Below are 16,963 nucleotides of genomic sequence, written 5' to 3' on the forward strand. Positions count from 1 at the left end.
ACGGGTTTGGCTTCATCCTCCAAAAGAATATGGTGCATGCATAAAGTGGGACTAATGCCTTTGATGTCGGCCATTGTCCACCCAATTGCTTCCTTGTGTTGATTTAGAACTCGAATGAGAGCCTCTTCTTGCTTACTTGAAAGCTTGTTTGAAATAATTACCGGTAAAGTTTCTTCATCTCCTAGAAAAACATACTTCAAGTGGCTTGGTAAGGGCTTCATTTCAACAATAGAGGCCTTGACAATAGAAGGAATGGGTTTATCCTTTGGTAGCTCCTCTAACAACTTGGAAGAAACGAAGCAAAAATCACGGGCAGCAGTAAACTCGCACGGTGCGAGTTTCTCTTCTGCATTTTTCGCACGGTGCGAGTTCTGCTCTACCCTCCGGATTGCTTCCTTCTCTTCCCATTTTTCCATTGGCGGATTTTTCTCTAATTCTTGGATAGTTTTTTGCAAATTACAAGACAAAACATACCCCATATCCTCTCCAACCATTCCATTAGTTAAAGCAACATCCAAGGTGTCACTTCTACACAATTCATACACGGTTTGAATAATTGGTTCAAAAACTTCAAAAAAACACAAGGAAGAGGTCTCGGTAGGATATTTCATTGCCTCATGTATGCTATATTCAATCTTTAACCCTTCAAACTCCATTGTAAGGCACCCACAAGATACATCTATCTTGGTGTTGGAAGTTCTCATGAAAGGCCTTCCCAACAAAATGGGAGTTGAGCCTTTCTCGGGTTCCATTTCAGTTACATAAAAGTCGGCGGGGAAAATCATATCCCCCACCTTCACTAAGACATCTTCAACAATTCCTTTAGGGTAAATGTTGGACCTATCAGCTAAAGAAATGACCGTACGAGTCGGTTTTAAAGGTCCCAACTTGAGAGACTCGTAAAGGTAAGTGGGCAAGACATTAATATATGCACCTAAATCAAGCATAGCCCTTTGATAATCCAAGTCACCAATTTTGCAAGGGATGGTGAACATGCCCGGATCTCCGCATTTTTGTGGCAAACGTTTTTGAAACATTGCCGACACATGTTCACTAGCCCTCACTTTCTTCATACTCTTTCCCTTGTTGGCCCTCTTAGTAGTGCACAACTCTTTCAAAAATTTTGCATGTTTGGGCACAATACTAAGTAGGTCAAGAAGTGGAATATTTACCTCCACTTTACGAAAGATATCGTAAAGGCTTGAAGTCTTTTTGTCAATTATCCTTGTGTCATTCAAAGCACTTGGAAATGGAGCTTGTGGCTCGTATTCTGGTAGTGGTTCATATACCCTCTCTTGCTCGGGTGTAGATGTTTTCCCATGTTCCACCACTACTTCAATTTCATCTTCAACTACATCCTCCACTTCATGAACAATTGGAAGTGGCATTGATTTCTTAGGAGCCTTGGGTGCCTCTACCAAATCTCTACCATTCCTTAAAGAGACCGCTTTTGCTTGTTCCTTGGTGGGTGGAGGAACTGTGTGAGAAGGGAGGCTCCCTCCTTGAGTGGATTGTGTAGTGAGTGTGTTGAGAATTTGACCAACTTGGGTCTCAAGGTTACCAATCCTAGAGTCGGTGAGCCGATTTTGTTGAAGCACGGCGATTTGGAAATCCTTGGTATTGGCTTGCAAAGCCACTTGATTGGAGGCAAGTGTTTTCATCATATCTTCCAAGGAATTTTGTGATTGGTTTTAATTTTGGTTTGGTTTTTGAAATGAAGAATTTGAAGGTCCCTTTTGGTTTTGGTTTTGGTTGCCACCCCACCCAAAATTTTGGTGAGCTTTCCACCCCTCATTGTAAGTATTGGAATAAGGGTCAAATTTTCTAAACCCAAGAGCCTTCACCGCTTCACTTGCTTCCTCCGTTTGCAAGGATAGACACCCATCGGTGGGATGGGTTGGATCATTACAAAGTCCACAAAATTTCACATGAGATGTACTACCATTCTCTTTTGCAAGTTCCTTAACCAAGTTGGTAAGAAAATCGACTTTGTCTTCCATATGGTTGAAGTTTTGCTTTGAAGAAGATGCCACACTTGCCTTCTTAACTCTCCTCCCGAAATTCCTAGAACTTCCCACCAATATTTCAATCAAATTATTTGCCTCTTGAACCGACATTTACTCAATCCTCCTTGTGTAGCGGCTTTAATCATCCTAGCATCATCCTCAAGGAGACCACCACAAAAGTTCAAGAGTAGGTCGTGGTCGGTATACCCATGGTATGGACAACTAGCAAGAAGTTGTTTAAACCTTTCCCAATACTCGTACAAGTTCTCTCCATCCATTTGTTCAACATTACTTATTTCTTTCTTTAATTGAGAGGAGAGACTAGCGGGAAAATACTTCTCTAGGAAGGCCTTCTTCATGTGATTCCAAGTAGTAATGCTCCCGGTGGGGAGATAGTAGAGCCAATCGTTTGCCGCGTCCTTGAGTGAAAAAAGGAAGGCTCTTAATTGAAGTTGCTCATCGGTAACCCCATTAGGCTTCATGCTTGAGCAAACTACATGGAATTTGTTTAAATGCTTATTGGGATCCTCCGTACTAAGTCCATGGAATTTGGGCAATTGGTGGATGAGCCCGGACTTGAGTTCAAAGGTGGCATTTTCCGCTAGGGCCGAAACGGAGATACACAAGGGGACTTGTGTAAGGTCCGGGGCGGTGAGTTCTTTGATGATCCTAGGCCTTAGTGGATCCTCTCTTTGTGCACCATTGCGTGGTGGATTCTCGGCATCACCCATGATGATTCTTATGGGTTGTGGATCGGTTTCAAAGGAGATGATGTTATCTTCCTCTTGGTCTTGTTGAGTCTCTGGATTAATTTCTTGAATAACCAGAATCTCTCTTCTAATACCTCCTCCTATCCAAGCAAGTGATCTTTCAATTTCCGGGTTGAGTGGAAAAAGGGGTTCACTTGAATTCCTAGTATTGACCATAAACAATTCTACACAAAAGCACACAATCAAAAAGGTTCACACAAGTAATGAAAAAGACAATAACAAATGTGAAATGAAAATTAACTAACACAACTATTCTAAAAACACCAACAAAAACACTAGCAAAACCGTTACCTTTCCCGGCAACGGCGCCAAAATTTGACACGCCTAAAAAGTCGCTATTTAAGACGGCCAAATTAACAATTTATATACTACGTACTAATTAATACTAATTATAAACTAGTAAAGTAGCATGTAAGGGGATCGAACCCAAGAGAAAGGGGGTTTCGCAATGGTGAAATCAAGAGAGCAATTAGAACAATTGTGACAAATTAACAAGAAGTATGTAAAAAGGGGGTTTGTTTTGGTTGATTTTCAAAGACAAAATGAAATTCAAATAAGAGTGAACAACAAGTAATCAAGCAATTGAGTTTAAAGATGGAAATTTATCAAGTTTAAGAGAGACTTAATCCGACTCAATAAAGTGAGGCACTTTAGTTGAAAAACCACTCAATCAATCCTTCTAATTAATATTATTGCCCTATTAGTGAGATTGAATCTCCAAATTCCCTTAATTAGAAGCCAATCACAAGGAAATCACACTTAATAATTGACCCAACTTATTAATTCCTCTAGTGGAAATCACACACATAGATTAATTAACAAGAAGATGAAGCAATAGGAATCTAATAGGTGCAATTACTCACAATGAAATCACAATTAATGAGCAATCACAACTTAATCTCTCAAATATTAATTAAACCAAGAAGAAATCACATTCATTAGTCTAATAACAAGTTGTTGCAATATGGGATTACAAGGAAATCACACTTAATAAACCTAACAACATGTAAATTAAGGAACTTGGCAAGATTAAGTAACAAGGAAAACACACTTAATTACCAAAATTAAGCAATTAATACAAAAGATTAAGAACAATAATGATAATTAAGGAAAGATTAAGGAGTCTTACAACCAAAGATTACATCTTTGAGTCGGATTAAAAAGAGGAGATTACTTTTCCATAATAGATCTAAACCCAATTAAAAGATGATAATTCTCCAAATTACAAAATAATTGTTCAATGATGCCAAAGATGTGTTAATCTAGAGGAAAACACACTATATATAGTCTAATATAACCTAATATCCATGGGCTTAAGATGGGAGAAGCCCGTAATACAAAACGGCATAAACCCAGAAAACTCGCACGATGCGAGAAATGGAAAGAGAAAACTCGCACCGTGCGAGAAAGCTGCTGGACTGTGTTTCCAAATCGTTCCTTGCTTGATCTTTGGAAAGCTTCCTCGTGATGTTTCTTCAATGCTTGTTCTTCACCCTTCCTTTGATGGTTCTCTTGGTCACTAGGCACTTCATTCTTCAATAGAAAACCTTACTAAATGATAAAGCACTCGGAATTGGTTAAATAAGGCTAGAATTGCCTAAAACCGTTACCAAATGCTATCAAATGAGCTCCAAATGATGCCAAATGCATGTAGAAATAGGAGCTCGTCAGTGGTCAACGGATTTGAAGGTGGTTAAGGTGTTCAGGCGTTAGTATGCCGCCGTGGCGCCGTCGTCAGTCGACAAAGAAAGTGGCTAATACTGAAAAAGTATATTTAAAGTTGTTACTGTACCTGTTTTGTGAAGCAAGCCAGTTTTTGAGAAATACTCTGAAAAGTAATGGGCAAATTACTATCGTAGTTACTCTTTCATGGACAACATTTACTCTTTCATGGACTTTTTTTCATAATGTTTCCAAACACTGCCCTTCCTCAGTGTTCCTCCCATCCAAATAACCAAATTTTTCTCTCCTCTCGTTCTCCCCAAACTTGATCAAAATTCTCTCAAATTTTCAATTATGAATGATCGAACAAATAACTACGCATTCTATCAATAAATTATACAGTAGTAATTTTTGGTGGATGTATCGAGTTCATTAATTTTATCTTTAATTAGGGTTTTAATAGTTTTATTGGATTCAATTGAAAAATTTGGTGTACATGACTGAAGTTCTCAACTTCTCATAGTCTATCATCAACTTGTAAATTTTATTTTCCTTGCAATTTGTTACCTTGCTAAACTCAATCAATTTCACGCAAAAGTTACTCATTTGTCAGGGTAATTCTCATTTGTCATTAGTCAGTTTCATTTCTTTCCCTCGCGTGACTACATTGCAGATTTCATGTACCTTGGTTGTTCAATGATATCTGTATTGCAGCATAGGAATTTGCTAAATATGGTGCGGGATGAGTGGGCGGAAGAGTGGCACGTTGTGGGTCAGGAACGCAGGGTGGTGGTTGGCGGCAGGGATAGTGGTTGGGTGGAGGTAGACCTGGCAAAACGGGTCAACGGGTCGGGTTCGGGTCGGGTCAATTCGGGTTTCTCGTTGAGTTCGGGTTAATTCGGGTCGGGACGGGTCTTTTCGGGTTTCGGGTCTATTTCGGGTTTGTTGTCGGGTCTGTTTCGGGTCAAGCGGGTCGGGTCATTTTGGGTCGGGTCATTTTCGGGTCAATGAATAATAGAGAAATAGTCATTTCAAGTCTTTTCGGTTCAATTAGAGTTATATTTTGTCGGGTCATTTTCGGGTTTAGTGGTTCTGGATCGGGTCATTTTCGGGTCGGGCCAGTACGGGTCAAGAAAGCTCGGGTCATGTTCGGGTCGGGTCGGGTCAATTCGGGTTTTCGGGTCACATTCGGGTGATGTAGTTCGGGTCACTTCGGGTCTCGGGTCAGCTTTTTCGGGTCGGGTCAATCGGGTCGGGTTGCTTTTGCCAGGTTTAGGTGGAGGAGGGAGGAAGTGAAAATGGAGAAAAAATGAATTGAACAGGGAATTGAAAAGGAGAGGTATTGAAATGAAAGGGCAAAATAGTAATTCATGTACATGATTGAGTAAATTATGTACATGAAAGAGCAATACCCATTACTATAGCGCGTAACTTTCACCTCTTTTAATTGTTTTCAGTTGTGAAGTATTATGAGCTGGATTTTCTTTTGTGCTACGTGACCCAATTGGGTGAATGGGACAGAAAAAGGGACATATTTGTGGGACAGACGATTCGGACTGATTTTTCACCACCTCTTCTTGTTTCCACCTTTATTTTAATGGAAATGGATCCTCTCCATTTCCTCTCACAATTTCCTTAAATAATAATTTCCTCTTTGACCCTTATTTTCCTTTATTTTTATGCGTAAATTTAGAACCGTTAGATGTTGTCAATATGCGATTCGGGCCATTAATAAGTACTTGCCAGAAATGGAGAGAAAATGGATTCTATTTTAATCAGGTGTGAGAGTCGTCTTAAGTTAAAGATTTTAAACAAAAATTGGTAAATTCATTATTCTTCTATTTCTTAATTTTCATAATATAATACTTAAAATTCCATCGCAATCAAACCTAATTCAACAAATCATAACTTGTTAAGGACATTGTTAGACCAAAAAGGGACAAAAATCATGGGGATTTCGCATTTTCGCATAGGCAGATATATGAGTATTAACAAGTCTCCTTCATGATATATTTGTACACGTATTATCTCGACCAAATAGATTGTTATTTTTTAGACACAAGTATTATCTACTCCATATAATAAATGTGTAATTTTGCGATAAATATATCCGTTACAAATGAGAATTTGTGTATGAGTCTATATAATATATCAGCTAGTCTTGCTATAGACGGATATATCCGTCTATAACTAAAGACGGGTCAAATAGTTTGAAAGTGGTAATATTTTTGACCTCAACCACCCCACTTGTTACTTGTCCTATTAGAAATGTGGTATTGTATTTGGCCCGTCTTTAGTTATAGATGGATATCTGCGATTTTGTGATAACATATATCTCCATTAAAAAGAGTCAAACTGAAACCGCGTCGAAAATGAAATCTTGACATTTGTGCCAAACTCACATGTTACCCCCTCATTGTTTTTTTAAAATTCATTAATTATTCTATCCACCCATACCCACTCCCTCCAATCCCCATCCTCCAAATAAAACAAGAATATCAAAATTCAAAACCCCGACAAAAATTGGCGCTTGTCTTCATTTCAATCTTCTTCCTCACGCATTTTACTTCTTAATAATAATAATAATTAAATAAACAAGATTAAACAAAAATCACATCAACATCAAGAATTTCTTAGAATTTTTATATGAGTACATATTATTATTAATTTTACTCAGTGTCTGCCTTGTTTGCTCAACTCTCGTTGAAATTCACTCTTGTTTTTTGTCATTTACTGTTTTCTTGTTAATTCTTGCATAAGAAAATTACTGGGGTTTTGCGTAAAAAAATGGATGGGAGTGATGATAAGGGAAGAATTGATTCATCATTTGCGAATTGTTCATCATCACCTGTTGTTAATCAAGGTAATAATAATATGTTGGAGGGTAATTATGGTAGAAGGACAGTTGGTATACCACCGTCTCACCCACATTCTCATTTTGGTGGGCTGGTTAAATTGGGTGGTGAAGGCGATGCTCAGAAACCGTCGCATTCTCGGTCGCTTTCGCAACCGTCATTCTTGTCTTTTGATCAGTTGCCTCCATTGAGTCCTAGTATGTTTAGGGAGTCTAATACGACGCCGTTTGATAGGGGTTTGAATGAGGTTAACAATGTACAGGGTTTGTCATTGCCACCTAGGAGAGGAGGACATAGGAGGTCTAGTAGTGATATACCATTAGGGTTTGATGTCTGTACTCAGTCTCAATTTTCGCAACCTGAAAAGCCGGCGCAGTTGGTTTTAAAACGCGAGGTTGACTGGGGTACTGATGCTGGTGGTGGTGGTGGGATGGGGAAGGGTGAACTGATTGATGATTTGTTGTCGGTTTATATGAATTTTGATGGGATTGATGCGTTGAATTCGTCTAGTATGGAGGATAAGGATAGTCGGGCTAGTGGTACCAGGACTAATGAGAGTAGTGAGAATGAAGTTGAAAGTAGTGGGATTTCGAGTAATTCGGTTGAAAGGAGGGAGACGGGTAAAACAAGTGCTGTTCCCACAGGCAGACATTCTAGGAGCCTGTCAATGGATAGTTTTATGGGGAATTTGAACTTAAATGATGAGTTGTTGTCTAGGATTCCTCCGTCTCCTGGTATTCGGTCTTCACACCACTCTCGCAACAACTCCATGGATGGTAGCACCAGCATGTTCAGGTTGGAGTTTGGCAATGGGGAATTTAGTCCTCAAGAATTGAACAAGATTATGGCCAATCAGAAATTAGCAGAGGTTGCAAGGGTGGACCCGAAACGTGTAAAAAGGTCTTGGACTGGAACTTTTATTTGAGCTTAAAGACTAATATCAGAATGTTTTACATGCGAGACCAACCTAAAACCCTGTAATTAAATGCGAGACCCTCTCATATTAGGCTCTCTTGCCTATAATTAAACGGGAAATACATACAGATGTGATTTTGTTCGCATTTGTGAGATCACTGGATTCACTGATCTTTAGTTTACTAAACCCTGTTTCTTGATCTTCAGGATCTTGGCCAATCGTGTATCCGCTGCTCGTTCCAAGGAAAGGAAAGTGAGATACATTTCTGAGTTGGAGTACAAGGTGCAAACGCTGCAAAGAGAAGCTACTTCATTGTCAGCTCAATTGACTATTCTTCAGGTGCTACTGAGAATGACTTGCTTGTGGTTGACTACTGTATTATTAATTTTATTTGCGTAAATGGTCTCAGCCTATCAAAACTTTTTTTTTTTTTTTTTTTTTTTCATATCCAGAGGGATTCTGTTGGTCTTGCCACTCAGAACAACGAATTGAGGTTTCGTCTTCAAGCGATGGAGCAACAGGCTCATCTGAGGGATGGTATGCGTTTTCCATGAGTCTTTTTTCTGTCATATACTCATATGTGATTAGTAATTGAATTCCGACTGCCTTGCATGCTGTAGGTTCAAATCATGCACTGGTTTTACTTCATGTGATTTGGGATGGTACATGTTAGGGCAACAGTAGGTCTCTCAGTAGCGAAAAAATGAGTTCTTAAGTGAGACAGCAGACAACATATGATCAAAAAGTGTTGTGATGTGTCTTAATAACCAGAACTCGGTGGCCCGGTGGCCTACTAACTTAATTCCGCTGGACAATGTTATTAATGGCCACCTAGAGTTTAAATAGTGTTATTACTTAATCTTGAACTCTAAGGCGCCAGCTAGTAGGACATTGTAGAGTTTAAACTTTAAAGCAACAGAACAAATTCTTGTGCAGATATGCGAGCTCTGTTGTGCTTTGAGTGTCTGGATGAGAGTAATGAAATATAGGTCTTAAAACCTTGGTTACTGGATTTGGTGAACCCCAACGAATCACAAATTGGTTCAAGTATATTTGTGTCATGACATTTGCTTAAATTCTATATATCAGACACACGATTTAAACCTCACTGCATATGATATATATTCACATCGAATTAGCTTGGGGAGATGATAGTGCCACACCTAGTTTACCAATCCAAATTGCTAGTGGTGAAGCCGTGAAGGTGAGTGTAATAAATTAAAGTGTATGGGCAATGCTCATGTTGTATTTCTGCCCAGATCTTCTTAAATGTTTATTGGTTGGGTGATGATCCATACCTCACTAGAACGAGATATAAAAGCTCTGTATGGGGTACCAAAATGTTCGGATAATTCTGATGTGTCTGACTAGAGTTTGGGCAACATAGCTGTGCCTTTTACAAGTATGTTGTTTAGTTGGGTTCAACTGCATACAGGTCTTTGCGTCACATTTGTTTACTTGAACATATCCAGTGACTTCTCTTGTTTGAAGTTTATTGACTCCTGATGTCCAGGACGGACTTGTTTGAAATATGTTAAAAACTACATGATTTATCAACTTTACTATGGTTTTGGCAGTCTTAGTAGTTTAACGATTGTCTAGTCTGTTTTCGGCCTAAATCTGAGATAGCTGCTGCAGTTACATGCCGTCTCTTCTGAGGCAGAGATAGGAGCGTGTTGATTGGTCTGCTGAGTACTTGGTTCAAGCTTTGTGAGAAGACCTGGCAAAAGTCAACACGAATAACCTAACCCCAATTAGACCCGAACCTGACAACCCAAAAGCCAAACTGACCCAATCTGACCTGTAGCTAACCTGAACTTCACTGGACCCGACCCTTACCCACCCCACCATTAAATGGCTGAATCCGAGTTGACCCTAAATGACTCATCGGAAACTGCAATTATGTTTATCTACCCAACTAATGATGGACCCTTTAATACATGCCCCAACTCGGACACAACTGGCCTGACAATAACATGCATAAATACAGGTAGTGCAATTTATTCAAATAAACTGATGCTAACTGACTGTACTAGTATGCAGCTGATCCGCTTGTGATGTTTATTTGTAAGCCATTATGCATGAGCAGAAGCTTAAAGCTTTTTTTGACTTGGCAGCTTTGAATGAGGCACTTGGAGCCGAATTCCAGCGTCTGAAGATTGCAGCTCAAATGAAAGGCATTTGTTCTGCTCAAGATTCCATGGCCAGTAATCGTGTATTTCAGATGCAGCCCTCACAAAACTTTCAGGAACAGGCAGATTCATCGCAGTCTGAGCATAGGCAGTCAGGACAATCTTAAAGAGGCGGTGACTTGTAGACGTTCATCAATTGATAGTGCTTTCCGCTTGTCAGAAAGTTTTTGGATGCTGGATCTCTAAAAGCGTACATAGCTCACATTTACGTCTATATATCCCGTTTATTTGAAATGTGATTATAACCTCCTATTCATTCAATCTTTAGTCAATTACAGTCCCATTTTTTTTTGTCAATTGGCAATTTGGCAATCAAGTTGCACTTGTAAAACAGTTTTAAAAGTTGATCTGTCACTTTTGGTTCACCTATGTAATTGTAGCTGTGCTGGTTAGTGTCACTGTAAACATCAGGAGGTTACATATGATTATGTCGAATGCTAGAAAATTTGTTGATAAAAGTGTGGAAGTAGGAATGACTGGCTTACATTGGATTTAGAGGTAGTTTGGCTGCCTTTCTAATTCCATAAATTCCTATGACGCTCGCAAGCCTGTGAAGTTGCACACCCAATATAAATAATGTTAAAAATGAAAGGCAATTGTGAGAGGTCATAAGCTTGTGACCGTCAGAAGTAAGACTTGTTGAAATTCCATTCTATGTGAAATAGAAAATCCCATTAATTGGTTAAATGTCTGTATTATACAGAGTAATGTTATATAGGCATACAACAGTGATCATCCAAGAGACTAACAAGAGTTGAATAACAGAATAAATATAGTTGCCAAAACTGAAAATGTAACAGTCACTGTGGAATAAATAATGATTTTCAAAAGAAATGATACTCTTAATGAATTGTTCGTACAACATTTGTAAAATAATGATGAATAATTTAAATAAAATGCAAGTAAAACAAGAATTTTTAAGGTAGAAGAAAGTAAATTTTCTTTGTGAGAAATAAGTGTCAAGAGTAACAAATTAATGTTTCTACTTTTTGTGTCTCATCTCGAATAATTTAAGCACCCTTCTAAATATTGGATTATAGAATTATCTTGTAATACGTCATCCTCAAAAAAATAAAAGTTGTAGTACATAAGGGTTGCTTGAATATTAGTTAAACCATCATTTCCGTCCCTAGTTGCATAAGCTGTAAGGAAACAGAACTAAGGTTACATCGGTTAGATCATTGAACAAACAATCAATTTTCCAAAAAATCAGGAAAATGAAAACTACAAAATCAATTACAAAAGATTGGCAAAATCTTTACAAGAACAATTTCCGTTAACAAATCTATGGAGGCGCTTATTATCCTGAATTATAATTTCCCTACCAGTCGTTTCGGAGATGAGCTTGATGAATGTATGACAGTTTCTGCACATACCAATACTCTTAACAACACGTAGCCCCACATTCTTTCCTGTATTTAACAATCCAAATGCAACCGCTAATTGTTCGCTGTGACAAGGTGTGGAAGAGGATGGAGTTTCATTTTCATCGTCTTGTCCGTTGGATACCAACGAGTTTTGAACCTTGTATCCTTTATTCTTAACTTCCTCAATCAACCTACCCAAGTAATTCTCAACCTCAATTTTCAGAGGACCTGAACGATTTTGAGGTGTAAACGAGTAAACTTTATCCTTGATGCTTAACCAACTCCAATCCTGCAACTTTCCCACTTTTTCAGTCTTCATAATCTTCCGTACTCTGGAAACATCCTGCCATCTTTCAGCAGAAAGGTACATGTTTAATATTAAAACATAGGTCTCGGTTTCTTTGGGCTTCAATTTAAGCAATTCTTCAGCTGCATAAAACCCTAATTCCAAGTTACCATGACTTCTACAACCCGTAACCAAGTTTGCCCAGATAAATTCATCAGTTTCACAACCCATATTCTTTGTCAAATCGAATGCATCCTGTAACCGTCCTAGTCTTACATACATGTCTATCAAGCAAGCATAATGCTCCATTATGGGTTTAATCTTGTAACTTGTTTTCATCATTTTAAAGTATCTTAGTGCCTCGTCAACCATACCAGCATAGCTACAAGCCGAAAGTACTCCTATGAACGTGACTTTATTTGGTTGCTCACCATTTGATATCATTTCCTCAAAGAGTTGCAATGCTTCTCGAGATTGACCATGCTGGGCAAAGGATGTTATCATAGATGTATAAGATATCAAAGTCCTAGAACTCATCTCCGAGAAAGCTTTGCAAGCCCTTTCAATGTAGCCACATTTACTGTACATGTTAACCAACGATGTTCCGACAATAAGATCCGCAAAAAAACCACTTTTAATGGTCTGGGCATGAACTTGTTCCCCTTGCTCCAAAGCCACTAAAGAACTACAGATACTCAAAACACTCGATAAGGTAAACAAATCAGGTTTTATGTCTGATCGATTCATCTTTAGGTACAGATTTAATGCCCGATTTCCACTTTGATGGGCAGAAAGTCTGTCTTCAGCGACATCCATCATTTGGGCATGGCCTGCTATCAATGCGTTCCATGTCACCAAGTTGATAGAATCCATCTCATCAAATAATCTATTTGCTTCGTTATATAATCCACATTTCAAGTAAAGGTACATGATTGAATTTTTCACTCGCAGGTTTTCTTGGAATCCAAGTTTGATGCTCATGGAATGTATTTGTCCCCCAATCTCCAAGGCATGCATTGCACAGCACAAACTCAAAATGCTTGTCAGTGTGTACTCATTAAGTTCCACACCCTCTGTAAGCATCTCGACAAAGTATCTTAAGCCTGTATCAGGATCCCCATTGTCACCACAAGCTGCAATAATTGCAGTCCATGAGATAACATTCTTTTCCCCATTCCTTCTAAAAACATGAATGGCAGCATCTATACTTCCACATTTCGAGTAGAAGTTACCGAGGGCATTGCCAATGCTTGTCTCGGTTTCTATACCATATTTTACACTATATGCATGGATTTGCTTCCCTAACTTCACAAATTGCATAGATGAACAAGCACTAAATATGGTCCCAAAGGTATGAGGCGTTGGGTAAGCCCCGATTTCCAGCATCTTAACGAATACTCTAATGGCTACTTCAGGCTGCGAGTTATGTACATATCCTGTCATAAGTCCTGTCCAACTCACAACATTTCTCCCAGGTAAATGATCAAACACCCTTTGTGCATATTCCATTTGGCCACATTTGGCATAAACATTTACAAGTGAAGTCATAACATACGTATCTTCGTGGGTTCCAGTTTTCACAATGTGGGCATGAACCATTTGAGTATCTAACAACGAGCGCTTCATAATGCATTCTTGCAACAATGGAACATAAAAAAATGATTCAATTTGGGTACCATCCTTTATGGTGGACAATGCCTCTCTGGAACTGAAGAAATTTGTCTCCCAATTGGCATCACGTTGGGCGTTGGTTTGGGTTCTCGGATAGCTAACACTTTGACTCTGAATTCAAGAATGTAGGACACAATAAGAGGATAGTTACATCATTTACTAGATTTCTAAATTAGCGGAGTTAGTTGAAGAAAGCAATGTCTATCGAGGGCCTAAGCTCGATAGAGCTACGAGCCGGATCAAATAGCCAAAGCTCAAACACCAATGGTTGTGATGAAAATACAAGCGAGCAAGCGAAAATTTAAACCTATATTCACGTAAGAGGACTTCCCTTTCAATGTATCTAATTAGGTAATTTAATCACTAAGACAATTTGCGCTAGGGGCTGCGCTTCTTTTTCTTGTGAAGTAGCGGTCCCTCCATGCATTTCTCGACGCAACTTTCATCGTGGGTCATTCGGAAACAGCCTCTTTGTGTTCTAACACAAGGGTAAGGCTGCGTACACCCGACCCCCCTGCCCTACAGACACACACCCCAATACCCTGCAATTTGCGGGAGCCTTTGAGGCACTGTTGTTGTCACTAAGACAATCCTATATTTCTAGTTGTAACCAATAATTCGGATTCTTCAAGTAAAATTGATTATCATTTGAATCAAGTACAGGTATTTCTCTACAATGCCATTCAATCCAGCAACTTATAAGTTATTCCCTCCGTCTCAATCATTTGTTTACCTATGATAAAAATATCTCCCACGGAAAAAGAGTAAACAAATGATTGAGGGGGAAAGAGTAACTATCTCACGAGTCATGATCAGTGATTCTTAGTAAACCTATAATAAAAACTCGACATTTTAAACAGATAGCTGAAACAAAAATCAATCACAGATTAATTCATAATCACTCGAAAAGTAGAAAGATGAGAATTTTCATTAAAAACGCACAATTAAATCGCATGAGAAGTTACATATCAATTTGAAAAACTGGCAATGATAAAAATATAAAGATGACAGTTTTAATTTTAAATGTAGAGGCAACCATAATTAGAAGAAAAGGAATAGACAAAAATATGAAAGTAGTAACCTTTTCGAAAGAGGGAGTCTTGTTGATGTCAGGTTCGAGCTTGAGGTTGCCATTAATAGCGACTGAAGGCAAAGAAGCCATTAATAAATTGGTTTTCAAGTAATACTATGCATGTGGAGACTCGAAAGGAGAGGGAGTAGGAGTACCATTTACTTCATTTCCCTCGTTTCTTTGTTATCTCTTCTTCCGCCTTTCACTTTTTCCTTCTTATCCTTTTCATTTATTTTTATTTTTATTTTTATGAGAATGAGAATTAAAATAAACCAAGTGTTTCTCTCCATCTAATTTGATTGGTTGACATAAAGTTTGTTTATTAAAGTCAGTTGGTGGTTTAGGAATTAAATCTTCTGAAACAGCTAATAAAGCTCTTCAAATGAAACTTTTATGGCAAATTCTTAGGGATAAGAAAAGTATATGAGTCAAAGTGGTAACTAAAAAATACTTGTGAAATAGTTCACTCTTTGATCATAAGCCTAATTCAGTCTCTTCTTGGCAATGACGTAAACTTATGAGTCTTCGGACTTTATTTAGAAAAGGACTGAGATGGCAGGTAGGTAATGGTAGCAACATTAAGTTTTGGTCTGATAATTGAGTTTTTTCACACCCACTTACAAGCAGTATGGTTGATGATGATAGTAACCGTGATCTTAATCTTTTAGTTAAAGATTTCATAACCTCTGACAAACAATGGGATGTTTGTAAATTATCCAGTTTAGTGAATAACGATATTGTTAATCAGATTACTAACATTCCACCGCCACATAATGATATTCAAGATACCCTCATTTGGGGGTTGTCCGTAGATGGAAATTTCTCTACCAAAACAGCAACTTGGTTAGCGCAAGGTTTGTTCGATCAAGATCTTGACAAATGTGAATTTCAGTGGATTTGGAAATTGAATATTCCTCCAAAATTGAATTTTTTCTTTGAAAAGCATGTGTTGACGGCCTTCCAACAAAAAGTAGACTTCTCAAGAGTCATATTGATGTTCCACCTCATTGTGTTCTGTGCAACAATCCTATTGAAAACAAAGATCATTTCTTTTACGAATGTCCCTTGATTGGGTATGTCATCCAAGACCTGAACATTATTAGTTTCAACGAGCTTTTGTCAAATTATGATAATATTACAAGTCAAAGCTTTCTAACGAAACTTAATTATCTCAAAGATTTAATTCAAAAAGATGATTTTATTAAGATTATTTTTATTTGGTGGAATGCATGGTTTCATAGAAATGATATTATCTTTAATAATGTTAATTTAAATATCAGCAAACTTATTACTTTATGTAATAATAGCACTAAGACCTGGAATGTGACTAGATTTAAGGATCTCAACCATTCCGAGATAGAAGAGTCAGCTAGAAACAACTCTAGTAAGGAAGAAATTTGGTGGGAAAAACCTAGAAGCGGTTTCCTAAAGTTAAATTTTGACGGATCGAGAATAGAAGGTAATAAAGTTGCTTTAGGATATTCTATAAGAGATCAAAATGGTAAAGTCGTTTTGTTGAGAGCAAAAAAGTGCGGATCCAATAGTATCCTTGTTGCGTTTGGGTGGTGTTTGGTGTTGGGTGTGGGCTCGGGAAAAAAAGGGGAGGGGTGTTGTTGGTGTCGCGGGTTTGGGTGAAAAGGGAGGAGAAAAGATGAGTGTATTGGGGTTCGAACCCGGGATCAAAAGGGGAATGGGATGTGTCAAAGCTAGCCTCGAAACTCGTGTCAAAATCTGTCCAAAAATCGAGCTTAAAATCGTCTTAAAATCAAGCTCAAAAACCGTTAAAAAAACCCTCGTTTAAAAACCGTCACATATCTCATTTCAAATAAATTCAAAATAAAAACTTTGAACGATAATTTATTTTTCAAATAAATTATAAAAGCTTAAATTTTAAATAAACTCGAAAATTCGAAAAACGATGAAATAAATATCATTTATTTCAAAATAATTTAAATTTCATTTAAATTATAAGACCGTCAAATAATGCTTGTCCCGCATCATAAAACGAAATCCGCTAACGCGCGATGTAAGTAAACATGTGTCATATCATCATCGGGTGTTTTGTCGGGTGTAGATACCCGGTATCTGCTGAGACTCCAACAAACACCCGATGATTATCGGACTACAACATGTTTTGGGATCGCAGCGTTTGATCGACAGTTTGTC

The 16,963-nt window shown here is 38.1% G+C and overlaps 2 protein-coding genes across 2 annotated transcripts; one reads left to right on the top strand and one right to left on the bottom strand.

The window, feature by feature from the left end:
* Positions 1-6,797: 6,797 nt before the first annotated feature.
* Positions 6,798-10,859, top strand: LOC141596993 (bZIP transcription factor 29-like). The gene is made up of 4 exons (XM_074417277.1): positions 6,798-8,193; positions 8,416-8,548; positions 8,662-8,746; positions 10,327-10,859. Exons 1-4 carry the CDS (start codon positions 7,226-7,228, stop codon positions 10,506-10,508), a joined length of 1,368 nt encoding a protein of 455 aa, XP_074273378.1. The 5' UTR covers positions 6,798-7,225; the 3' UTR covers positions 10,509-10,859.
* A 620-nt stretch (positions 10,860-11,479) lies between these two features.
* On the bottom strand, positions 11,480-15,031 carry LOC141596994 (pentatricopeptide repeat-containing protein At4g14850-like). Its single transcript, XM_074417278.1, has 2 exons — positions 14,807-15,031; positions 11,480-13,836 (listed from the first exon to the last, which is right to left on the bottom strand). Exons 1-2 carry the CDS (start codon positions 14,885-14,887, stop codon positions 11,638-11,640), a joined length of 2,280 nt encoding a protein of 759 aa, XP_074273379.1. The 5' UTR covers positions 14,888-15,031; the 3' UTR covers positions 11,480-11,637.
* Positions 15,032-16,963: the final 1,932 nt, after the last annotated feature.

The sequence above is a fragment of the Silene latifolia genome, chromosome 8 (assembly GCF_048544455.1).
Source record: "Silene latifolia isolate original U9 population chromosome 8, ASM4854445v1, whole genome shotgun sequence".
NCBI classification, from domain to species: Eukaryota; Viridiplantae; Streptophyta; class Magnoliopsida; order Caryophyllales; family Caryophyllaceae; genus Silene; species Silene latifolia.